The following is a 23,147-nucleotide window of genomic DNA, read 5'->3' on the forward strand; positions in this document are numbered from 1 at the left end:
ATTTCATAATATAAAGTAAGTTAGCTTAGCTCTTAGGTTTTCAGTACCACCCCTCCATTGTAATTTATCTTTCCACCAATATTGACTGTAGTGGCAAGATTTCACAAATATCTTTTATAAAATTATTACGAATTACATCAAAACTGAAAAATAAATTATTCCAATCAAATGTCAGAGTTTTGAAGATAATACCCTTATGAAAGTACCATATGGAATGTATTTCTATTTTTGTTCTTGATTCTAAAGTTTCCATATCCACATTTAAGAACATACCAGAAACTGTCATTGCCTGGATTGTTTAAACTGTTATTTTCTTAAGTGATGTGCTTTGACACGGGCGTTGGGGAAAGATCTAGAGTAGAGTGGAGATGAGATCAGAACGGAGATATGTGTAATAAATGAATGTTATGGCCCATTCACTTTCAAAAGGCCATGAACATGCGCTAAAGCAGTAAACCTAGAAACAGGATTTAGGTCTAAATTTCTGTTCAAAGCTAGAACACTGTTGTATGACAATTGGCATCTATTTCTTTTGTGAGTCAGTAGAGATCTGGTAATGGGACAGCTGTGTGAGTCTTAGTATGGCATTTGGCATCCTAGAATGAGACAGATGGATCCACCCTGCCTAGTGATAGGAAGGTTATCACCTCAAAATTTAATGAGTAATAACATTTAGTTGAGTAATATCTTCACTGGAAATTCAGATGTACCCTAATTATCCCTCATTCTCTGTAAAGCTTTTCCTATTGACATTTCTGTGTCCTTCACTAGATCTGATATTGGGCAAAAAGTTGCCATTATGTTAATCATAGATAATTCAAACAGCTAACAGGTAATATTGCATGGGTGAAACTTCAGCAATTTTAAGGTAGGTGCTTTCTTGCTATTCCCTTTGTCCACCTGTGGATCCACACAGAAATGTTGGGTTTTCCTGAGGTCTGAAGTATTTTTTGTTTAAATAATGTCATAGTTAATACAATTTTAAATAGAAAATTATTCTTTCAGATTAAACAAAAAACAACACAGCACCCCATGCTCAAAAATAAGGCCATGTTCTTTCAAAAACACTATTTACCTTTAAATTAAATGGCTTTATATGAGGTTACATTATACATGTATGGAAAGGTCCTGAGTATTTCTTGAGGCATTTTTCCTCTATTCTTGACAGCTGCAACCTGAAAGCAAAGCTGCTTTTGACTTCTGAAAAATCATTCTTTAGATGTTCAAAGAGACTCCCTATCTTTCATATTTTCTGTTTAATAACAAGCAAATGACTTTTTCTCCTTCTTGGTCCTGTAGTTTGTAATTCAGTGGTAAATAGGATGAAAAGTTCTGTGTGTCCTGTGATCTTGAGGCCTTACAGCATCACAGAGAATTTTGACATCTAAATTATCATTTACTCTTTCACGCCATTGTGTGTCAATGTAAATTTCTTTCTTGCAGTTGTAAAAAACTTTTGAAAATAGGCAATGAATTTAAATTAATTCAGTGTTACCATTTTAAGGCCTCAAACAGTCCGACAGGTTCTATCTGAGAGATGCAGCGTGCCCTATTCCTTTGCAAATGTAGGGACCACTCCATATTATTGAGACACAAAATGCTAAGACTTTGCAGTAAAATAAAGCTGCAGCTGAGTATTCCAGAGTATACCATTCAAGTTTAAGAATGTCTACCTGGAAGGATGAGCCCTTAACCCTGACATTCAGTCCACAAGGTCAGTTGTCTGCGAAAGATGGTAATAAGGCACTGACAGCTCTACCTACCTTTCAAATGGTAATGCATACACTCTATTTCACTACCTCTTTGAGTTTACTTAAATGTAATAATGCAGATAATGAGAGTAATTGCTTAGCAAGAAAACATGAAATTGAGATTTCTGAGTTAAAATTACAGCTAGGATTAAATATAGGTGGATAGTTTCAAGATGATCATATACTTGTTTTAGCGTTTTCTGGCTAAGAAGTAATGTGCTGCACTCTTTATCTATATAATAGTCACCATATATCTATGCAAGGGGTTTGATGGTCTGGTGTTGAATACACCACTGCACAGAAGAAACAGTTAAAACAAGGAGTTATGAATACTCCAAAAGGAAGGAAATGCAGTATAATATGGATAGTCTGTAAAACTGTGCATGCTCTAAGTAAAAGGATAATGGTAGCACTCACGGTAGAGGAAAAGTTCATCTTGTCTGGGAGGTATGAGTCATGTCAGACACTTGTAGAGAATTTGGTAGCAGAGTAAATGTTCATGAACTAGATTGTGTGCCTTTTTGTTCTCTTTCTACTGGCTTCAAGTGCTTTTTCACTGTATCTTGCAACTAAAAAAGCCACTAGACTGACTCGCTGCAAGCAGAACAATCTCGTATATGTATTTGTGGAAACAAAGTCTGTTGTGCTCAACTGCTTTAAGAAGAAAAAAAACCCAGAAAAAACTCCTATTTTCCCCCCCCCAAAGCTATTCAAGCTTTGTCTCCGCTCTGCCAATCTGTCACTGCAGCTGTCAGTATGATTCCTTTTCTTCAAGGCACAGAGATGGCTCAGCTGAAAGCACTGCTTTTAGTCATGGGCAGCAAAAAGGTCTGTGCAGGGAGCATTACTGACAGCCCACATGGTACATTGTCAGCATAATATAATACATGAGGTATAGGTAAGGATTAGGGCAGAAATGAAAGTGCATGAGGAATGGGGAAAACAGGCCCACTTAGTTCACCCCACTCAGTACAATCCCTTCTTTTGGTGATTGGTTTGGATTTATTTTGCAGCTGCAGAATCAGGACAGTGTTCACAAAGGCCTTTTCCCATCTTTAAAATCTGTTTGCAAAGTCTGGGAGTCCTCAGTATTCTACCTGACTTAAAAGAGGGCTGTCTCTTTCATGAATTAATTAACTACTGATCTGAATTCATCCTGCAGGTTAGGCAATTAGACATGTAGAATTTTAAACCTCCCTACATAGAGATAGATTATTTAGTTCTTGCCAACCAACATCCCTCTTAAAACTCTGACCAAATTAAACCAGTTTTGCTAGGGTTATTAAACATCTTGGTTAAGACTGCAGAGCAGGTCAAAGGGCAGAGCTAGAAATAAAGTCATTATCTTTGCCTTCCAGAAAGCCATTTATTCTTCTGACCCAGTGTCAGACGTAGATAGATAGTTTATATGTGCGTGGGTATTATAGATCAGATGCAGCACTGTCTCAAAGACACAGTGGGCAGAGATTCTCGAGAGAATATAAGTATTTTTTTGCATGCTTTTGTTAATTTATGTACAACTGGAAGTATTCCTGGTGAGCTGATGAACTGTTGTGATGGATTTGTCAGTGTTCTCTATAGGAAGTGTGCAGATGTATGGGCATCCTTTTTTGAGAATTTGATGAATCAGTGCATGTGATGTGTTTTTAAGTCTGCATAGACACATCATCCTTAATGGTAAAATCCTTCTGACTCCTTGTTGCTACTGATCTTTTCCTGACCTGTCCACTGAGTAACTTCACTGTGACTGCAAGACTGTTTTGATGCTCCTGTGTACTGCATACCTAGCGCTATATTTAGGTCTTTTTCCAGTAACTGATAACTGTCTTCTTAACTCTGCATGATTAAAGCCTCCTACTTTTCTTTAAAGCATGAGCAGTAAACAGGACATAAGTAGTAAAATAATCTCCATTTCCTGCACTTAAATGCAGTGTTGTAGCTCAGGAGGTCAGTGTTCTTCAAATTACCATATGTTAGAGAGACTGGAGCAAAATGTTTCAATTAAATCAGTTTTCCCAGGAAAAAAACAAAACAAAACAAAACAACAAATCACCACACAGACATGCACACATAGGAACAGGAGGAACACAGAAAAGAAAAATGAACACATGATAATAGTTGTGAGTGAATGGTTATAGTCGCTCTATCCATCTGAAACAGTCTATAAATCTCATGACCATCTGGTCTGGTCAGGAGGAGTGCTTCAGTAGCAGAAAATTGTCAGTTTGAGCGTTAAGTTCAACTCTTCCAATCAGTAACACACAATAAGCACTGTGTTAAAATGAAACCTGAAAGATATTTGAGCTTGAAAGCCAATTCTTTAAAGGCTCTGTCAGAAGTCTAAGCAAGAAAGGATCACCCTATTCAAAGGAACAACTGAAGTGCTCAGACTTTTGCTGTAGAAGGGATGATGGTCCAGGTGAGAAGCTGGAGGTTAGGGTAAGGAAGAAGGTAACAAATGGAAACATCCCAGTAGATGCCTCCAGGAAGCCTTGTTAAGGCTCATGAAGGACAGAGGGAGGTGATTACAAAGAAGCAGGTCTATTTACAAAGAGTAAAATTGTGCCTTGCCAACCTGACAACTTTGTGATGTGATGACTAGTTCTGTGGATGATAGAAAACCAGTAGGTGTAATTTGCCTTGATCTTAGCCATTTTTTCAGTACAAATTCTGTTTTCAGCCAAATGAGAGAGACAGTGAATGGATGGATGTACTAGAAGATGAGTAGGATGCTGTCTAGACCACCAGACCGAAAGGGTGGCAGTCAGCAATTCGATGTCTGGTAGTAACTGATGGCACGTTAGAGTGTTTCTACATGGTTGATACCGATGCTAACGATGTTTAGCATCTTAATTAATAAACAGAATGATTAGGTAGAATGCAATGTCAGAAAGGTTTTAGATAACACCATACTGGACAGAGCAGACGATACGTTGGGCAGTTGCTGTTCAGAGGGATCTCAATAGGCAGAAGAAATGGGCTGAGAGTAACCACACAAAGGTCCTGCACTGGGACAGAACAAAAGATACAGCAGTCCCAGCCAGGCATAGTACAGCCAGGCAGCAGCTTTGCAGAGTGAAGAATAAGTTTGCATATGAGCTAGCCATGGTGAAGTGGTGAAGGCTAACAGCAAACTGGGCTGCACTAATAGCAGCCTAGGCAGCAGTCTGAGGGACATCTACTCATCACCCATGAGTCTGCATTCAGAGTACTGTGTTCAGTTCTAGGTTCCTCAATATGCCAAAGTGTATTTGGTGGAAAATAGCAAACGTTGACTGGGTCTGGTAGACAGAGCATTCAGGAAAAGAGAGAGCTGTTTGTTCAGCTTGGAGAAGAAGAGGCTGTGGGAAGAATCTAATTGGTGTCTTCAGCCATCTAAGGGATAGTTAGAAAGGACACAAAGCCGAAATCCTCTCGGGGATGTACAGAAGTATGAGGCAATAGACACAGATGCATTAAGTGAATTCTGACGACATATAAGAGAAACCTTATCTCGGTGAGAGTTGTATAGCACTGGATCAGGGATCCTGCAACACTATGAATGTCCTTCTGAAAACAGTTGCAACCAATAGTGTGAAAGATTTGTGGGTTCTGCTTGTGCTCGTAAGAAGAAAAGGAGTAACTGAGACTCCAAAAGAAATTCCAGATTCCTTAAATGTTATTTTTTACAGTGTTCACACAATTACTGGTTTCTGATCAAGAAATCTCTTTACTTCAGGAAAATCTGATATGGGCATAAGGGTTTGCTCCTCAGTGGGTTAGAAGTGATTGGTGATAATATGAGAATTCTTTGGAAAGTGACTACAGAAAGACATTAGTAATTTCTATAGATTCTGTTTTGTAAAGCAATGGAAAGATGCTTGCCTTCTGAAGACTGCAAAATTCATTTATACTTGGTACTAGAACTTCTCACAGTATGAAAAATAAAAAGATTAAATATTGTGAAGAAACAAAAAGAAAACACTTTCTTCCTGTACCAAAGTCTTTAAGTGTATGGAGCTATATATTAATGTAAGTAAAAACTATGATTCCAAAAGGAAATATTTTGCTTAACCTTCAGTGATAATACAGTTATAAATTATTCCATATGCTTAAAGCTAAAAATATTATAATCATATGGCCTTCAGCTTTTATCTATCACTCCCAAGTGTTCAGTGTTATGGGGCATAATGAGAATAAATGGGTATGTGTCTATAATATATTTTCAGATACTAAGCCTTTTAATATTCAACTATACCTTACTATGATAACAGATACATGCCATGTATGCACACTAAATTTTATGTATTTCATGTTTAGCTTTTATTCATGGGTTACATAGTTTTGGAGAAATAACGGCATTAATCATCAGTAGCTATTGTAACATACGGTTTCTTTGGATACAGAATTGTCTTTCAATAACTTCACCAAAACTGGAAAGAAACTGTGATTTTCTGAAAGTATTTGAATTGTTGAATTTGAATGTTACATTTTTAATTTGGGTTGGGTTAACATAGGTTTTGAAATCCTGCAGTGAATACTTGACAATAGAAATATGATCAGTGCTTTTGGCAGTGCTGTAATCATGAGTACCATGCTCAAAGAGACTCTGCAGTCTATACAAATTTAAAATACAGACAGTCACTCTTTGGCAAATATGCAGTGTAGACAAATAGAACTAATGAGCTACTCATCTGCTCGATAGAATGGCTGAAGAGTGTTTTGTTAGGCAGGCAAGTGAAATGCCTTCCATCACTTTTTGTACTACATTGACTTCATGGTGAACCTTCTCCTCCTGAGTTCTTGAACTATTAACGATCCCATCTCAGCAGTCCTGCCCCTGACATTTTGCTCATGGTGCATGGCTGTACAATTTCTCACAGCTCTGTGGTTTTCTCCAGTGTCTGAGCCAAGATTATGAGCTGGGTCAAATCAGAGCTTGGCCTTGTGTCACCACTATTCAATCTCAGAATAGAAAGAGGAAGAGGTTAGGGCATTTCAGGTGTCTGGAAACTAGTCTGGATATGGGTTTCATCAATAAATTAAAGGTCATGTTGGACAGCTTTACAGACTTACACATCTTTTTAAACCACCTCTTTATTTCAGACTTAACATGAGCTGAGTGCGTATGAATCATGAGAATACATAGTTATAGCATAAATATCCTAGTATGCGTAAAGTATACATTTACTACATACCCGTAATACCGATAAGTTGTGTAAACATAAAATTCTGATGTTTGTCATCTGTAAAGATCTGGTTATTACCTTGGTTTTGCTTAAACACAAAACTTGTAAGGCAAGGGAAGCTGAAACCCTCACCCCAAGGTCGCCTAATTGTAAGCTGAATGCATCATGTTTTTTTATAGTTCTACTAAAATATGAATTACTAGTAATTATTTATTCAGCATTTGAGCCAAAGCCTAATGAAATTGAAAGAAAAACCATAGTGAGATGTGGTTTGGAGTCTGAGGACCTATTTTCTTCATCCTTAATTGATTGAACAGTACCCAAAGTTATATACAGTTGTATGATGTGAATTGAGTGAGAAGACAGGCTTTCAGCCTTTTAAGTTACTGTATCATAATGAACATTTCAATATTAATACATTTCAGATTTTTTTAATTTCTTTTCTCTTATTCTTTTTCCTTTCAGGCAAGCCCTGCCCCTATAATTGTCAACACAGACACCTTGGACACAATCCCTTATGTAAGTATTAATTTTTTTATTACTATATAGAATTTGGTTATTTTTCCACAGAAATTATGCTCAGTATTGCATAGAAGTTGTAAAGAAAACCTTTCAATTAATCATGTCCTTTACAGTTACACAGTTATTTCTTTTCTAGAAGGTATCCGGAGTGTTAATTTCACTCAGATGAGTTATAGCATAGTGTATACACATAATTTGTAGTTTAGATTTCAACACATAAACTGCAACTTACTAAAACTAGTCTTTCTTTAAAAAAAATGTGGTTTCATTAAGCCTTCCTTACAGAAACATAAAGAATGAATAGCTCCTGTTAGAGCATCGTGTACCCTCCTAGTTTATTAAGATGATACCTAGATGCACACTGTAATATTAAAATGGTGCAAACAGCTCTTCATTTATCTGTCTACTTTCCTGTTGTAGATGAAAGCTCTTCATGATGAATAGCAGTACAAACTAGATGACCTCATGTTTTCTTATTAATGTCTCTTCCTTTATATGTCTTCTACAAAAAAAAATCCTATAATAAATGAATGTTTTTATTAGAGTTTTAAAAATCTGCTTTTCTACAAGCATTTGATATCGTTATTTTAGACTGTAAATGCAACTATAGTTGAAGGATACAAAGACAAAGTGAATACATATAAAGAGAGCAACAGGCTTAAATGATTGCAGGCAAGAAAAGCAAGTAGTACGAAACTAACTAGACAGTATCTGATCTTTCTCCTTCCATCCTCTTAGTTATCTTTCTAAAGCTTCTAATTAATGTCTCTCATCTGTCATGTTTTGTTCACGTCTGTTTCTTATGATACCAATGCATAAGCCTAATTATTTATTCACCTACACCAGTCATATTGCTGGGTTCCGTCTTTTAGAAGAATATTGATGAGGGAGTTTAATAGAGGTTGTCCTGGCCAGCTTGTTTGTTTCTGACAGTTCATAAACTTGGAAATTAATGTGAAGAACATATGTAAGGATCACAGCCAGGAGCAATTTAGAAGAATGACACTGCTGAAAAGTAGAATAGAAATTCATTGTTGGGAATTTCAACCATTGGGAAGGGTGGAAAAATTAAAATTTCCCTGTTCATTTGCATCTGTCTTTCTTAACAAGTTTCCTATCATTTCTGAGTCTCAGTTCTCCTTACAAATATCAGAACCATCCTCTATGGTCTCACTTTCAATAGGTCTTGCTTTTCTATTGTAACGAGACATTTTTCACTTAGTGTTCTCTAGATTTAGCAAAAGGAACATTGTGAGCCCCAGTTCATATTTCCAGCACTGGACCTGTGCCCAGGATACTCTGCAGCTACGGTGAAAGAATTCCTAAATACAGATGCAATTACACCAGTGACAAGATGTTCAGTCATTATGATTTATTCCCATAACACAGTCTATCAGTACTTCTACACTTTTATTGAACTTTTATACTAGTGTTCCTTTCTCTTGAAAAAAAAAAGACAAATGACCAAATACATTCAAGAGAAATATTGACAATAGACTGAAAAGCGCCTGTGGGCTGTTTCAGTCTCCAACACGATGTGAACTAAATAAATTAACAGAAGGTGATGTTGTAAAAATAGACAATTCTGAAGCAGTCACCTTGCTCTTATCCAGTGCATGGGAAGAATTATGTCCCTTGGTATGGGACACAGCAGCACTACCAAAGTGGGGCTTATTTAGACTAGCCAATAAGAAATGTCAAGATGAAGCATATCTTCTGAGCCCAGGCCACCACAGTGCCCCACAGAACATGGGGCCTTTGCTATAAATGGACATTTCTTTCTGATCAGGTTTTGTATGCTTGAATTCTATCCAGAATGAGACAGAAAGACAAACATATGGACAAATGACCTCTCCGTCCAACCTGGTATTTGGGATAGTGGGCTGTGGGTTTTTTGGGAGAGCTGTGTTTTCCTTCTTCCTCCCAGGATAGTTCAGTTAAGTTCTGTTTGGTTTCATTTTATGGTATTCTGTCTGCTAGGAAGCAGCTGTTGTCACTAGGCCAGATATATGTTTGCTTGTGTGTGAACCTTGGCCAGTGAACCTTTCAAGAGCAGGTTTATGGTCAGCATGTGGTGGGTTGGCTGTGGCTAGCAGCTAAATGCTCTTCTCACTCTCCTCTCCTGTGGGTCAAAGAGAAAATGGAAAGCAAAAGGAGTTGAGTATTGAGATAATGACAAACAGGGAAAGCAAAATCTTCATGAGCAGGCAAAGCAAATTAAGGAATTCATTTACTACTCCCCATGGGCAGGCAGATGTTTAGCTGTTTCCTGGAAAGCAAGGCTTCATCACGTGGAGCAGTTACTTGGGAAGACAAATGCCAGAGCAACGAATGACACACACACCACACAAACACACCTTTCCTCCTCTTTTCTCTGAGCTTTTATTGCCTGGATGCTGTGCAATCTCTGTTCAGCAACAGCCAAAACACTGGTGTGTTACAAACACTGTTTCAGCTGCAAACTGAGACATGGCTCTATATGGGCTACTATGAAGAAAATTAACTCCCTCCCAGCCAGACCCAGTACAGCACAGAATACCATGTGGGGCCCATAACACAGCCTGTAACACCATGGGATGTTATGAGGGCTTTGCCCCTCTCTTGAACATTTGGAAAGGCAGAGGAAAATCTTCCCAAGCTGAGTAAGCTGACGCAGCCTTCATCATGTACTTAATTTTACAGAAAATGTAACTTAACTAATATGCCCTAAAATATTTTGTTCTGGACAGGTCAGTTCAGAGAGATAAAATAAAGCAAGATTAATGATTATTTTGAAACATGAACATGAGTCAAGCACCTTTTCAGCACTGTCAGGACTTCCTGACATGCCTGGAAGAAGACTGCTCAGGGACATCTTCAGTGAATGTTTAAGTATCCTTAGAGTTATTTATCACATTGTGAAAGTCTTAGGAAAGTATCATTCTCTTTCAGTTACCACAGAAAAACACATGTAATTTGTCCCTTAATAAGGACAAATCATTTTACGGATCAGAGAATCCAAGTTAAATTACAGTATTTGGAGCTAGATGAGGTTAAGGTCCTTTCCAACCTGAACTATTCTATGATTGCCTGTCCAAAGCTAAGAACAGCCATGATTTAAGTGAGCATAGAGTAGCTGATCCTCTCTCTTAACTGCAGCATGTCTAAAACCCTCAAAGGTGCTGATCTAGTTTCATCTTAGATCCCTGCTGTTCAGCTCCTGTTGTTAAGCCTCAAAGCACATTCAGGAGTCCAGGGAGCCTCCTACGGAAGGAAAAGGCAGAAAGTTTTAGGTCTTACCAACTAGACCATGTTTCCTATGATCACGTTCTTTTTCTCACATCCTGCTTTTCTCCAGTCTTAGATGCTTGCCCTTTAATTCTCTCATTTGAACATGCATTCCCCATATCTCTGTACCATTTCTAACTTAACTTGTTAAATAAAATTAAAAGGCAAGTGGATACATCTCGTGGAAATTTTTGACATATTAGTTTTTGATTTCTGAATGCTGGAGGCTTTTAAGATGCTTTCCATGACAACTGGTTGATGCTGTCCACTTATGCTTTTGCAAAAAATAATGCTGCTTAAAATATATATATATAATTTTTCTATTAAAATCTATTTTATTTCTGAAATAACTAATTTTTATTATGCTTATCATAACAAAGGTAACTAATCCATTTTATGCCACGTAGAACCTATTTTCAAATTTTAAACACAGGAATAAACGTGGACTTGCAGATTTTGGTAAATCAAAGTGGTCTCATTTTTTTCTGATGTTAGTAGCCACAACTGCTTGCCTGATAGATCCCTCAACAAGGTCAGGCTATTTTTAGTGTTGCTACACAACAGATGGAGACTTGTCATGATTTTGTTTAGCTGTTGGCTCAACAGAATAAGAAACCTGTCTCATTGTTTCATTTTACCCAATGTACCTTCAATGCATTTCCATTACAACAGCTCTGCTCATCCTCTCTGCCACCTTCCTCCAAACATTCCTGAGTGTTTTCAGAAGTAAGGGGCCACACAGCAATGATTACCATTCACAAAGCATTTTCAAATGTAATGTTTCCACTAGTCCACAGAGAGAAATTTCCTTTTCCCAGCTGGTATGCAACTGGTAAACTGTGTTTTTTTGTCTCATTAACATTCTAATGACCTAAACACCCTTAATTAAACCTTTTGGTACTGTTGATGTTCTTCAAACCTTCAGCTCAGTAGTTTGAAAGAAAAAGTCATCCTGTGAGGGACTGTTTTTCATCAGTATTCGTTTCTTAAATGGAGCAAAAGAAAAGGCCTTATTATTATTATACTATATTCCTTATAATTTGGCCCTGCAGCGACTAACAGAAGAAACACTTAATCAGCCTTGTTTCTAGGTTCAGTGGCTTGAAAACTTTGGCTCACCAAGCTTTGGACGTGGGAATAAATTTGACAGAAAGCTTTGGTGGTACAAAACGAATGATTCCGTGGCATTTTAAGCACAATTAAACATTTGTGGGAGTTTGTTTGTTCTCTATTCTTTGGCTGTAAATTTTAGATCTTTTTTGTATAATGAGAAGCATTCATTTAATAACATGAATCATCTCACTTTCTCTCTTGCACAGAATAAGCCTTACTTACTTCTTTTTTAGTTTCCATAATGCTGTATAGTTAAGTTAAAAGTAGCTACAAGGCTGGCTTTGCCGCATCACTTTCAGAAATTGATGGGAACCTTCCTATTTATTTTATGATGGAATTTAATTTTCCTTTCAGCTAACTAAACACTGATATAAGTTCACTCAGGTACCATGGTAGTTACTTTCCTCCCCATCTTTTCACAGTGATAAAGTCTAAGGAATACGTACTTCAATCTCCTTTACATCCTAATGAATTCCTTGCGTTTCTTCAGTCTCCCACTGTTCTCCCAAATTGTTGTTGTTGTTATTATTACTATCATTATTATGGTTTATTGTTATTGCTGTTTTATTACTGGTTTGCTTTGCTAATTGTGCTGCCTGTGCTGAGTTCTGTGCAGTCACACACCCAGTTCTTTCCTAAAGAAGTGGGTTTTGTACTTCTCAGGTTATGTTTTTGTGAGCTGTAATCAAATATTTATATTGTTTTACACTTGCCTGAGCGTGGCCATGCAGATGGCTGTGCAGCTGTTCTGCTGCATCTCTGCTTAGGGACACTGGGAACTCAGACCCCTTCTGGAGTGTGGCAGTTGCTCCGTGACAATTCCTGCATAGGCAAGCATGGGGCTGTGGTGATGCCTCCTCCTAGAGAAATTGTCACATTATAGTCTTGATGAGTGGTCTGTGCAATGGATGGGGAACTGGCTGTCCGACTGCACCCAGAGGGTGGTGGTAAATAGCTCCTTTTCCATCTGATTACCTGTCACCAGCTGTCCCCCAAGGATCGATACTAGGCCCTATACCATGTAATACATTCATAAGAGATCTGGAAGATGGGATTAAGCCGTCCCTGACCAAGTTTGCTAACAATACCAAACTGAGTGGGGAAGTGGACACTTAGGAGGGAGACCCACCCTGCAGGATGACCTGGATAAGCTGGAAAAATGGGCTAACAAGACCCTTATGAAGTTCAACAGGAGCAAGGGTAAGGTCTTATACCTGTGTAAACACAGTCCAAGAGTGGAGCACAGGCTGGGATTTACCCAGCTGAGGAGCAACTCTGTGGAAAGGAACCTGAGGGTCCTGGTGGACACAAGCTCAATAGGAAGGACCAGGGTGCTGCTGCTGCAAAGAAAGCCGAGAGGATGCTGGGCTACATCAAGAAGGACATCATCAGCACAGATAAAGTCATCATCCCACTCTGCTCACAGTAGAGTTTCAGGCCACAGCTGTAATACTGTGTTCAGTTTTGTGCCCACTATACAGAAAAGATGTGGGCTGGAGAGGGTCCAGAGAAGAGCCACAAAGATGATCCAGGGAGCAGGAAGCCTAAGAAAAGGCTGAAAGAGCTGTGTTTGTTCACCCAGGAGAAAAGAAGGATCAAGAGAGACTTTATCACTGTGTTCCAGTAGTTAAAGTGTAACTACTGAGAAGATAGAGACTCCCTTTTTACATGGAAAAGACAAGGGGTGATGGGAACAAGCTACTCCTGGGGAGATTCTGACTGGACACAAGAGGAAAATACTTCCCAATGAGAACAATCAGATCTTCCCAGGGAAGTGGTGGATTCCCCAGCACTGGACACGTTTAAGCTTCACTTGGACTAGGTGCTGGGACACCTAGTCCAGACCGTGGTTTTCCCAAGAAAGTTTGAACGGACGATCCTTGAGGTCTCTTCCAACCTGGTATTCAGTGATTCTATGAATCAGCTTTCTCCTATGTGATCCTAATCAGCCAGTGCACCTGGGTTTAGTACAGTAGAAGGAAGTACATGAAGGTTTAAACAAAGGCTGCATAGAAAAATAAATTCTATTCTGATCTCTCATATGGAGTCATGCACTGTAGTTACACCTGAATGTAAAGAGAACAGGGAAAACTTGCCAGTCAGTACTCTGAAGGCTTTTACTGGATAATATGAATGTAGGTGCAGCCTATTTTCCCGTTTATCTTCAGAATAAATGTGTTGCTTCTTTCTTGATGAGTTTCATCATAGTCTTGAAAGTCAGCTTGCACATCTTATTATCTTGAATGACTCTTATGTTTTCTAGATTGTTAACCACCAGTTTTGATTCTTTGTAGTTTGCACTCCTCTTTCAGTCAGTTAACATGGACTACAATGGGAAAGCTAAATCTTATAGAGCTCTAGTGCTAGTTTTTAAAAGCTGCATTGGCTTGGCTTGGCTTGGCTTCTTAGTTTTGGCCCCTGAATTGTATCACAGCAGTGTTATTTTCCATGGCAATCACTACTGTGTTCTGCTGTATGTCATTGTTTCTACACTGGAAACAAGGAGATATTATATATATATATATATATATATATATATATATAATAGTAGTATCAACAAGATTGATCTAAATCATGTTTATAAAATATTTTCAGACTATTAGTGATGTCAGAAAACAATTTCCCTTAAAAATACAGAAATAGAAAACACTTCATCCTGTCATCTGATGATTTAAATGGATTTTAGTATGATGGATAGCAGAAAAATATGTTATTGCTGTCCAAAACACAAAGTAAAAGTACAGAATGGATGTTATGAATCTGATTTATTTTGCCTCTGTTTCATATCCATTTCTATACTACCTGAAAATCAACATACTTCATACCTCTTCTTTTAAAATATACTGTTTTAGAAAGAAACAGCTTTACAAAGCAGACCAAAGTGATTCTGGTGTAAAGTTTCAATTGTTTTTACTGGATTTATCTGTTAAATTCTGGATGCAGTTTTGAATATTGAAGCCTCATCAATTACATCATTTTTAACTGGGGGAAAATGCAACTCTAAAGTAAAACAACTTCATATTTGGGGGGATTTCTTTTCTTTTGCTCAGGAGTGAGCACTGCTTTCCATATTTGAGTGCTACATATATTACACAGTAAATCAGTAGAAAACATTCATTGTGTCTTGATGTAAGTGAAAATATCAACATCCTGTCAGTCCAACAAGTAAAGGCATCTCTTGGTCATGTATTTAATTACTCCATCACATTTCTATTCTGAAAATCTATAACACTTTCCTTTTTCAGTTGCTTGGGAATAACCTTGGCCTTTACATTCAATCAAGAAGCTCTTTCTATGGACGTTTGTTTGAAACATTGCCATTAGCAGAGTGGGAGAGAGGAGCTTGTTGAACTATAATAAGGGCCCATCCTACATTTGTCTGTGTCCCTCTGCTTCAGGTGGACACAGCATAGGAAATGTGTAATGCCTCATGCTTTTTGGATTTGGACTACTACATTTTAATTGAGATCATGGGTGTTCTTGAGAAACAAATTCCCTGCATTTAGCAGTCTTTAATTCACATACATAAATCCCCTGAAAGTGGTATTGTGCTTCGCTTTTGCAAATTGGGATATTCTTCTTATCCTTGTAGTTTCTACTGTAGGGAAGGCATTACTTTATAAGTTATTTTTTATCACACTGAGAAAAATCATATATGTTTTGGGGGTGTGTGTGTATACATACCCCTCCTCTACGCCCAGATATACTTCATTTTTAATTCATCCAAGATAATTTGTCCATGAGGTTGGTATGTGCTGCAGAATGCAGAACACGCCTGTTAAGAGTTGCTTGAAGCACTTGGAAATTTCAGTCAGTATGAATTGAATTGCTTGAATTGAACTAAATTAAATGTACTTTGAATTTGGTTTTGTCTTGCTGTCCCTAGCCTTGAATTAGCTTTTGTTTTTGTGTCAGTTTTGATATATTACACCACAGACCCACAGTTAACATTACTGCATTTTGTAGTAGTAAGCTAAAATCAGCAGGGTCTGTGGGTTTGCAAGGACGCAGTGGCAAACATAACCTCTTGAAGTTATGCCTTTATAGTGGTATCCATGGCCTTAAGCCATCAAAACCACTGTCTTTCGTAAATATTTCTGTTCAGTTTAGCTTTTATTCTGTTGCATAAAATGTTTAATTTGTATATATAATTAAGAAGTTGATAAAGCTTTTCAAGTACATGAAACTATTTTTTGCATGGTGATAATTTTGTTCTGAATTACTTTTTCATGAAGTTGCATTTCTGAACTGAATTGGGAAACACAGCATAAAGAGTACAAGTGAATAATTATGTATCTATAGACTTCATTTCTTTGTGATTTGAGACGGCACTTATAGGTAGATTTCATTGTTTTAGGAAGGTGTAGATCTTAACTGAAAGCTGCTGTCAGAAGTAAGAGAATTAACACAGATGTCATTCTCTTAATAGTTTTAATTATAAGAAAGGCAGAAAGAGTTTTCCTGTTCCATAAGACCTCATTTTGGAGGACTTCAGACATTAGTTAGGCAATATTTAGAGTGCTTTTGTCAAGGATGGGCATATTCCTTTGACCTTGGATAACCTAAGAAGGAAACAGGTAGTAACTACTCGGTATTAAAGAGAAAACTAATTTTGATGAAAAGTGGAAAAGGAAAATATTGGGTTTATGTCTTATTGGAAATGGAAGGGCTTAATTTTTCTGATGCTTCAGTCCTTTAAGATGAGATATATCTGAAATTAATTTTATGAGAACCCTCCCTTGTAATTTTAAGAGTATTTATTTTTTGTGTCTAGAGTTTATTGATGCTTTGCTTTGCTTTGCTAGCTACCTTTTAAAGTTCAGCCAAGGCAAGGTTATTATCCTGGAAGTACATAATGCAACATCAGTAATAACATCGGGAAGAAAAGATTTCTTTTCCTCATAAACTTTTAGGCATTGCTCTTAGCATTATCCATTGTGTTTTTTATAGGAGGGGTTTTTCACATTATTTATGTTAAATCATCGAATAGCTGCAGTGTGTTCTTACTCTTTTCCTACAGCAATATAAATAAATCTTGCTTTAATAAGAATGCAAACTCAACTATTAAAATTCTCACATTTCCCCCTATTGTTAGCCAGGGATTAGCTGATCCATGCTGTAAAATTAAAGCACCTTCAGCACACTTTCAGGAATATTCATCTGGGACTGCAGTGATAGGACAAGGAGTAAATGGGCTTAAACTTAGGGGAAGTTGGGTATAAGGAAGAAGTTCTTTGATGTGAGGATGGTGAGGCGGTGGCACAGGTTGAACAAAGTGGTAAATGCTTCATTCCTGGCAGTGTTCAAGGCCAGGCTGGGTATAGTCTTGGGTGACATGGTCTAGTGTGAGGTGTCCCTGCCCATGGCAGGGAGTTGGAACTGGATGATCTTAAGGTCCTTTCCAACCCTAACTATTCTATGAGTCTATGATATTCTGAAGCAAAGTCCCCACTGTTGCAAGCTGTAAGTGTTTTGGAATATGACTCATTTCTAACCCACATTTCACATAGTAAAAACCCATGCTACTTTTAATGCAGTGATCTGGTGGATCAGCCTCAATGGTAAATTAAGTTTTTGACTAGTGTTTAGATGATCTATATTTATCTATGTAGTAGCAAACCCAAATATATCACAGATACCTGGTTTTCTGATCATAAAAATCCGACCTTTCCTAATTTTCTATGCAAGACTAGCTTAATTTAAGGGTAATAGAGAAGCCTACATAAGATAAATTTATATTCTGTGGAGATTATTAATAAAAAGGAATGACAACTGAAGTACTTTTTCTTTTTCTATATCTTTCATTAACATATTCAGTCATCTGTCAAGTGATTTGTGCCTGTAAATTGTTCTGAATACAGTTTAAAACTTTGGATTCTTCTTAGTCATAAATTATGATGAATATGTGATGGCTTATGTTATCTGGGCAAAAAACTTCACTGGATTTTGGCAAGTGCAATTGTTTCATTCTTTACCCAGCTTAATTGGGCAGCAGTGTGGTCATAACAAAACTACTCTTGTATGATGTCCAAATTCAAGACTTAGACTTTGCAGAAAGTAACAGAAAGGTGAGCATAGCATATTGGTTTATCTTGAAACTATTGAGCTATAATAGCTTTTCAAACGTGCAGAGTACAAGGTTGATTAATCGCTTTGATTTAACCATCGTCTTTCTCTTTAATAGAAGCAGATTGCTGTTATCTTAATAATGCTCTCTGTTACTCTATAAATTGGAAAAGTTTCCAACTGTCTATATGACATCTTGTTATTCCCCCAGAGGACAAATGTAATTTGAAGTTGGTGTTTTCAATACTGTTTCATTTCTTTTCATAGGCATTGTGTATTACTTTGAGGTTTGTTTGCAAAGTAAGTCAGAGAAGTGCTCCTTTTTCTTTCACCAAGCATTTGATTTTCATGTAGAAGGAGACAAATATATTCTAGTTTATGAAACATTTTCTCATATATCTTGACATTGTTGAAAGATGTCCATCTTTCTTTCAAAATAGGGACCAATCTCCAGGAGCCATTCTCATGACTTAAGGAGCCTGATCTCATCAGTGACACAGGTTGGTCTTTAGCCAGGACTGGACACCCCCATTCCAATTACATGTCTCAATGAACCTTATTTCTACATGCAGACCTATTAGAAAAAAATAAATTATATTTGATTTTTAACCAATTCTTGAATTTCACATCTTCTTTATTTTTGGTTGTACCTAAACCCTACTTAATTTATATTTTGTAGGCAGTCCCCTGCTTTATTCAAGTTAATGATTTAATGTTTTATAGTTTGCCATCATGTACACGTTGAACACAATTTCTTATTTCCAGTTCTCTTTCTAGACATTGTTCTTTCCCTGCCAATGATTAGTGAAGAACAACTCAAAAAGATTATGAGCCTGTCACATTTTTAATCTTTCTGTTTTGGTGGATATATAAATGTAAGCCTGCAAAGCTAAGCCATTTTTTTTCTCAGTTTCACTTTGCATCGTGTTATAGTCTGTGATACCAAACCCCAGTATATTTGCAATACCTGTAATACAATTATTACAAGATGTTAAGGGGTTGGTGAATTTGGTAGCCTGATAGAAGTAATGTCCAACCAGTAGCTGCTCCTGTATTCCAATTAAGAATATACACGAACAGGACAGATATACAAGTGTGCACATGGCTGAACAGAACAGCGCAGACAGAATCAGCACTCCTACAAACAAAAGTACCACCAGTAGTCTCATCATGTCCTCCTCACCCATCTATATGTATACATACATATGCTAGTGTGAAAATTGTCAGTAGCTGGATTTAGACACTTGGTCAACTTGGGAAAGCTGGCCCTGTATCCTTGCTGTCCCAAACGCTGGCACTTGGGTGTGCATGTCCTTGAGCTGCAACCCTTCTTCAGACCCCTACGCCCTTACCAACACACACACTGATGGCTCCTGTGACAAGCCTGGGAGCTGCCAGGCACAATGTTATTTGGGCTCCTTCACCTGACGTTGACTCTTTATGTGCTTTTCTGGGGGTGCAGATGAGCTTTTAGAATCAAAGAATCATATAACAGTTAGGGTTGGAAAGGACCTTAAGGTTGTCTAGTTCCAAACCCCTGCCATGGGTTCCAAACCCCCTGCCATCCCCCATTCCAGTGCCTCACCGTCCTTATAGTAAAGAACTTCTTCCTTATATCCAATCTAAACTTCCCCTGTTTTGTTACATACCCTAATACAGGATAGGGCAGAAAAAAAAGCTGAAAATTATCACTTCTGTAGAGCGAACATGTTAGAGCATGTACAGTGAAGTAAAGCCCAGGAGTGTCTGTTTAGTAGATGTTAGAGAATTTGATTTCCAGGACGTTTACACAAATCCACCTATGATGATCATTGCATATTGTTGAAGCAAGAACCGGAATATTTTCCACATTTCTCCTGCCAAATAGTTTGCAGTTTAGATGTTGGAATCTTAGGTTTGATTATTTCAGGATACCTATGGAGAACAGACTAAAGAGACTTCATGTAGTTGGTAAATTATGCTCTACTTTTGAAAATTGATGCAATACTTGACATTTTAAAGTAGCATTGCATAACATTAAACACTTGGAAATTATTTCTATATTGGAGTTGTGCATTTTAGTGTATTAAAAATATGCTTAGAATATTTTTCCTGCGATAGGTTTTCTCCCAACACTACTTTATTCATCTGTGGGAGCTTATTGTGCAGTGCAAGCTTTTTGTGCATGCTCGGAAGAGCATAATGCATCAGCACTTTTCTCCAGCTTTCTTTTGCCTTTTTCTGTAGTGCTTCAGTGAAGCAACTCTGCTGTTACATGCATTTGTTAACAGATAACCTTAAAAGCACATATCTTTTTTTTTAGAATACTAAGGCAATGAATAAAAGTTATTTCAAAGGTAACATTCAGGTTCACCTTTCAAAATCACATCTTTGTATCAGAATTGAAACTGAAGGTGAGTGAAAGTGATTTTTCTCTCCTTAAATCTAAGTTGATTTTTTTTTTTTATGGAAACAAAAAAATTTCTCTCAAACTGATGCTAAAACCAGGTTTTCTTACCAAGAAAGCTTAGAATATTTGGGATAATTTGCTTAATTTTGGCTAGGCTTAGACTGTGACTGGTGATGATCAGTGGTGCTGTATTAGCTGCTTCTCACAGTGTGTGCTGTTAATCCCTGTGAACAGCAGCTACATCAATTTTCTTTCCCCGAGCTTGTGAGGAGGAGCAGAAACCATTTTGATTTTGTTTTAGCCATTCAGATTGTCTTTTTTTTTTTTTCCTGCAGCAAAATTAATTAGGCATGAGGGAGCTGTTCTGCTATGCTTTTAGTTGTAGAGTGCAGGGGACTGTGGCTGCCTGCCCATACTTACACTAAAGAGTCTTCCAAGATTTTAAGAGAAATGGAGAACCTTTCTGCTGCAGTAAAAGTACTTGCAAAGCAAGTGATTCATGCGTGAAAAGTTTTTCCTGTGCAATACATGGACATTTGCCTATAAATGTACTTATACCTTAATATGTGAATATTCCTTATTACTCATTCTTATCATTTTTGCAAATGCTTTCTTTACCTTTTCAGGTCTGCTCCTCCTGCAGGTGTAAGTACACCCACAGATGAATAAATGTAATGTTAGTTACACTAGTAGAAGCCCAGTGACACCACTAGGGTTGCACCAGTGCTATTGAAAGTACAGTTTAGCCTTCAATACTTGTGCTAGTTAACCCATGAAAAGATCCCAAGAGAATTCATTGATTGTGGTTTGTTAAAAAGCAGTGTGGTCAGAGAGCAGTGAATAGAGTATTAACCATCAAAGGCAGACAAAGCTACTGGGAGATAATTTTAGGCACAAAAATATGTCACAGTACATTGTCATTTAACAAACTACAAGAGAATAGATTGTCTTGGTTTATAGTTATTGAGGAAAAGGGGAATGCTTGTTATGTATGTTATATATTTCATTATATGATTGCAACATGAGCATATCACAGATATCAAAGAATGAAGTAAATTATTTCTATTATTTGCTTGTCTAAAATGTTGCCAGTTAGTATGCTATTGATTTTTCCAGAGAACTGGGAGAAAAAATTATCTTAAGTGTTTAAATGAATCAAACAGCCCAGTTATGTATTAATGTCTGTCTTTTAAACACTCTAACTAGAGCTATCAACCTTTTAAATGAAATTATGCAAATTACAGTATTAAACATTATGAAAATAACCTTGTAAGTCCCAAGTTACAAGTACTTTATAATCTTTGTTGGTGAAATAAGGTCAATCAAGCAACAGCAGTTTTCCATTTTTATGTATCTTGTGCACTGAATGAAATATTTCCCAGGAAAATCATTTCCAGAAATGGATGAACTGTTCAGACTGCTGAAAAGTTTGATGGATTTTCCTCTACAACTGAAATGGACCAGAGATATAGGAACCTGACAAATGGAGTGTTTATGATAACTCATATGTTAGGGTGTCAGCAGTGGCAGAAGCACAGAAGAAAATGAAAGGCAGAGTGACTGCAAACTTCTGCAGCCGTATAGTAAATGACCTGAATTGCACAAGAAAGAATGTAATTTAGTGGAAAAAAAATGGTGGTTTCTTGTTTTCTGAAATGCACTCTTTCAAATTTCTGCACTGATCTATCTTATAGATTTAAGACACAGGAATATAATGAATTTTACATTTTATAGAATTATTATTTAAGGATTCAAATCCTAAACGTCAAAATATCTCTAATCAGTGGGCAGACAGGTACTTTGAATGGCAATTCAAACTGAAGACTAAGGCACACAGCATAAATCAGCCCCTTCTGATGCCTGGGAAAAAAAAAGCCTCGACCACTCCTTAATTTAGATTCCTACCTGTTAAAAAGCTAATATGATGGCATATGAATTTCTCTTAGTGTACGATAGAAAGCTGTAAGCACAAAAGCTGAAATTTGCATTCTTCTTCTTTTGTTGACACTAATTTCGTACATCTTGGAGGTGCTAGCCTAAACAGAATTCATGCATTGATGTAATTTCATTTCCACTTACTGTGAACCTCATTTGAAATCGCGATCTCTGCTTTAATCTGCACAGTAGATTATGCTTATGAAAGTGGGAGTTTTGTGATGGGTCTGAATTAAATATATCAAGTGCTTAAACTTGCAAACAGGCACTTTTGTTCTGTGGTGTATGTGGGAGATCATGTTAAAAGTTTAGCTGGAAAAGATGACAAGCTGGAAAGCTAATAATAAATAATCCTTTAGATGAAGTGGGATTAGATAAAGTGCTCAATTTGGTATGTATGTGTGTGCCCCTGTGAGAGAAAAAGAACAGATTTGGAGGTAAGAAGAAGGAAGAAACAAAAAAAAAAACATAAAAAGAATGGAAATCAGAGAAATCAGTGAAGGATGAGGTGAAGACATAAGTTGTGATTAGAGGTAGGGGATGGTGATTCACAATAGATACGGAAAACATTATTTTGTTCTGAACAAGTTTTGAGATATGAGGTAAGACAAAATTAGGGATCTGGGAGTCAACCAGAGAGCAGTGATAATAGTTACTTGCTAAATGAGTATGTCTCCAAGAGAATGAAAGCAAGAAAACCCAGAAAGGGGAATAAAAAGAGTGAGGGAGGAAAAAAAGAGTGTAAAGGATGAGTATGGTACACAGTCAAGAAGGTTGACTAAAAATTAAGCCCTGGAAAAGTATATAAGAGATATCTAAGAAGAAAAGAATGGTCAAAAGAAGTACCCTTTGAGCTGATTGTGAATGTGCTGCAGATCTTTATAGGTATTGACCAACAGCTGGATGTGGCTTCTGGGAGCTCTTCTAATTCTGTGT

General features: G+C 37.2%; 1 protein-coding gene across 37 annotated transcripts in view; it reads left to right on the forward strand.

The window, feature by feature from the left end:
- DLG2 (discs large MAGUK scaffold protein 2) overlaps positions 1-23,147 on the forward strand; it is a 1,002,605-nt gene that overhangs the window by 599,327 nt on the left and 380,131 nt on the right. For 22 of the 37 annotated variants that reach the window (XM_061343348.1, XM_061343335.1, XM_061343334.1 and 19 more), the window contains 2 exons: positions 7,385-7,438; positions 18,328-18,387. In XM_061343348.1, the coding sequence (XP_061199332.1) occupies positions 7,385-7,438; positions 18,328-18,387 (114 nt within the window). The remainder of the gene's footprint in view (positions 1-7,384; positions 7,439-18,327; positions 18,388-23,147) is intronic. The other 15 variants (XM_061343339.1, XM_061343343.1, XM_061343351.1 and 12 more) reach the window with 1 other exon arrangement.

Source organism: Neopsephotus bourkii, unplaced genomic scaffold (genome assembly GCF_033783945.1).
Source record: "Neopsephotus bourkii isolate Nb327-2 ecotype Australia unplaced genomic scaffold, CSIRO-AGI_Nbou_v1 NB_1825, whole genome shotgun sequence".
NCBI lineage: Eukaryota > Metazoa > Chordata > Aves > Psittaciformes > Psittacidae > Neopsephotus > Neopsephotus bourkii.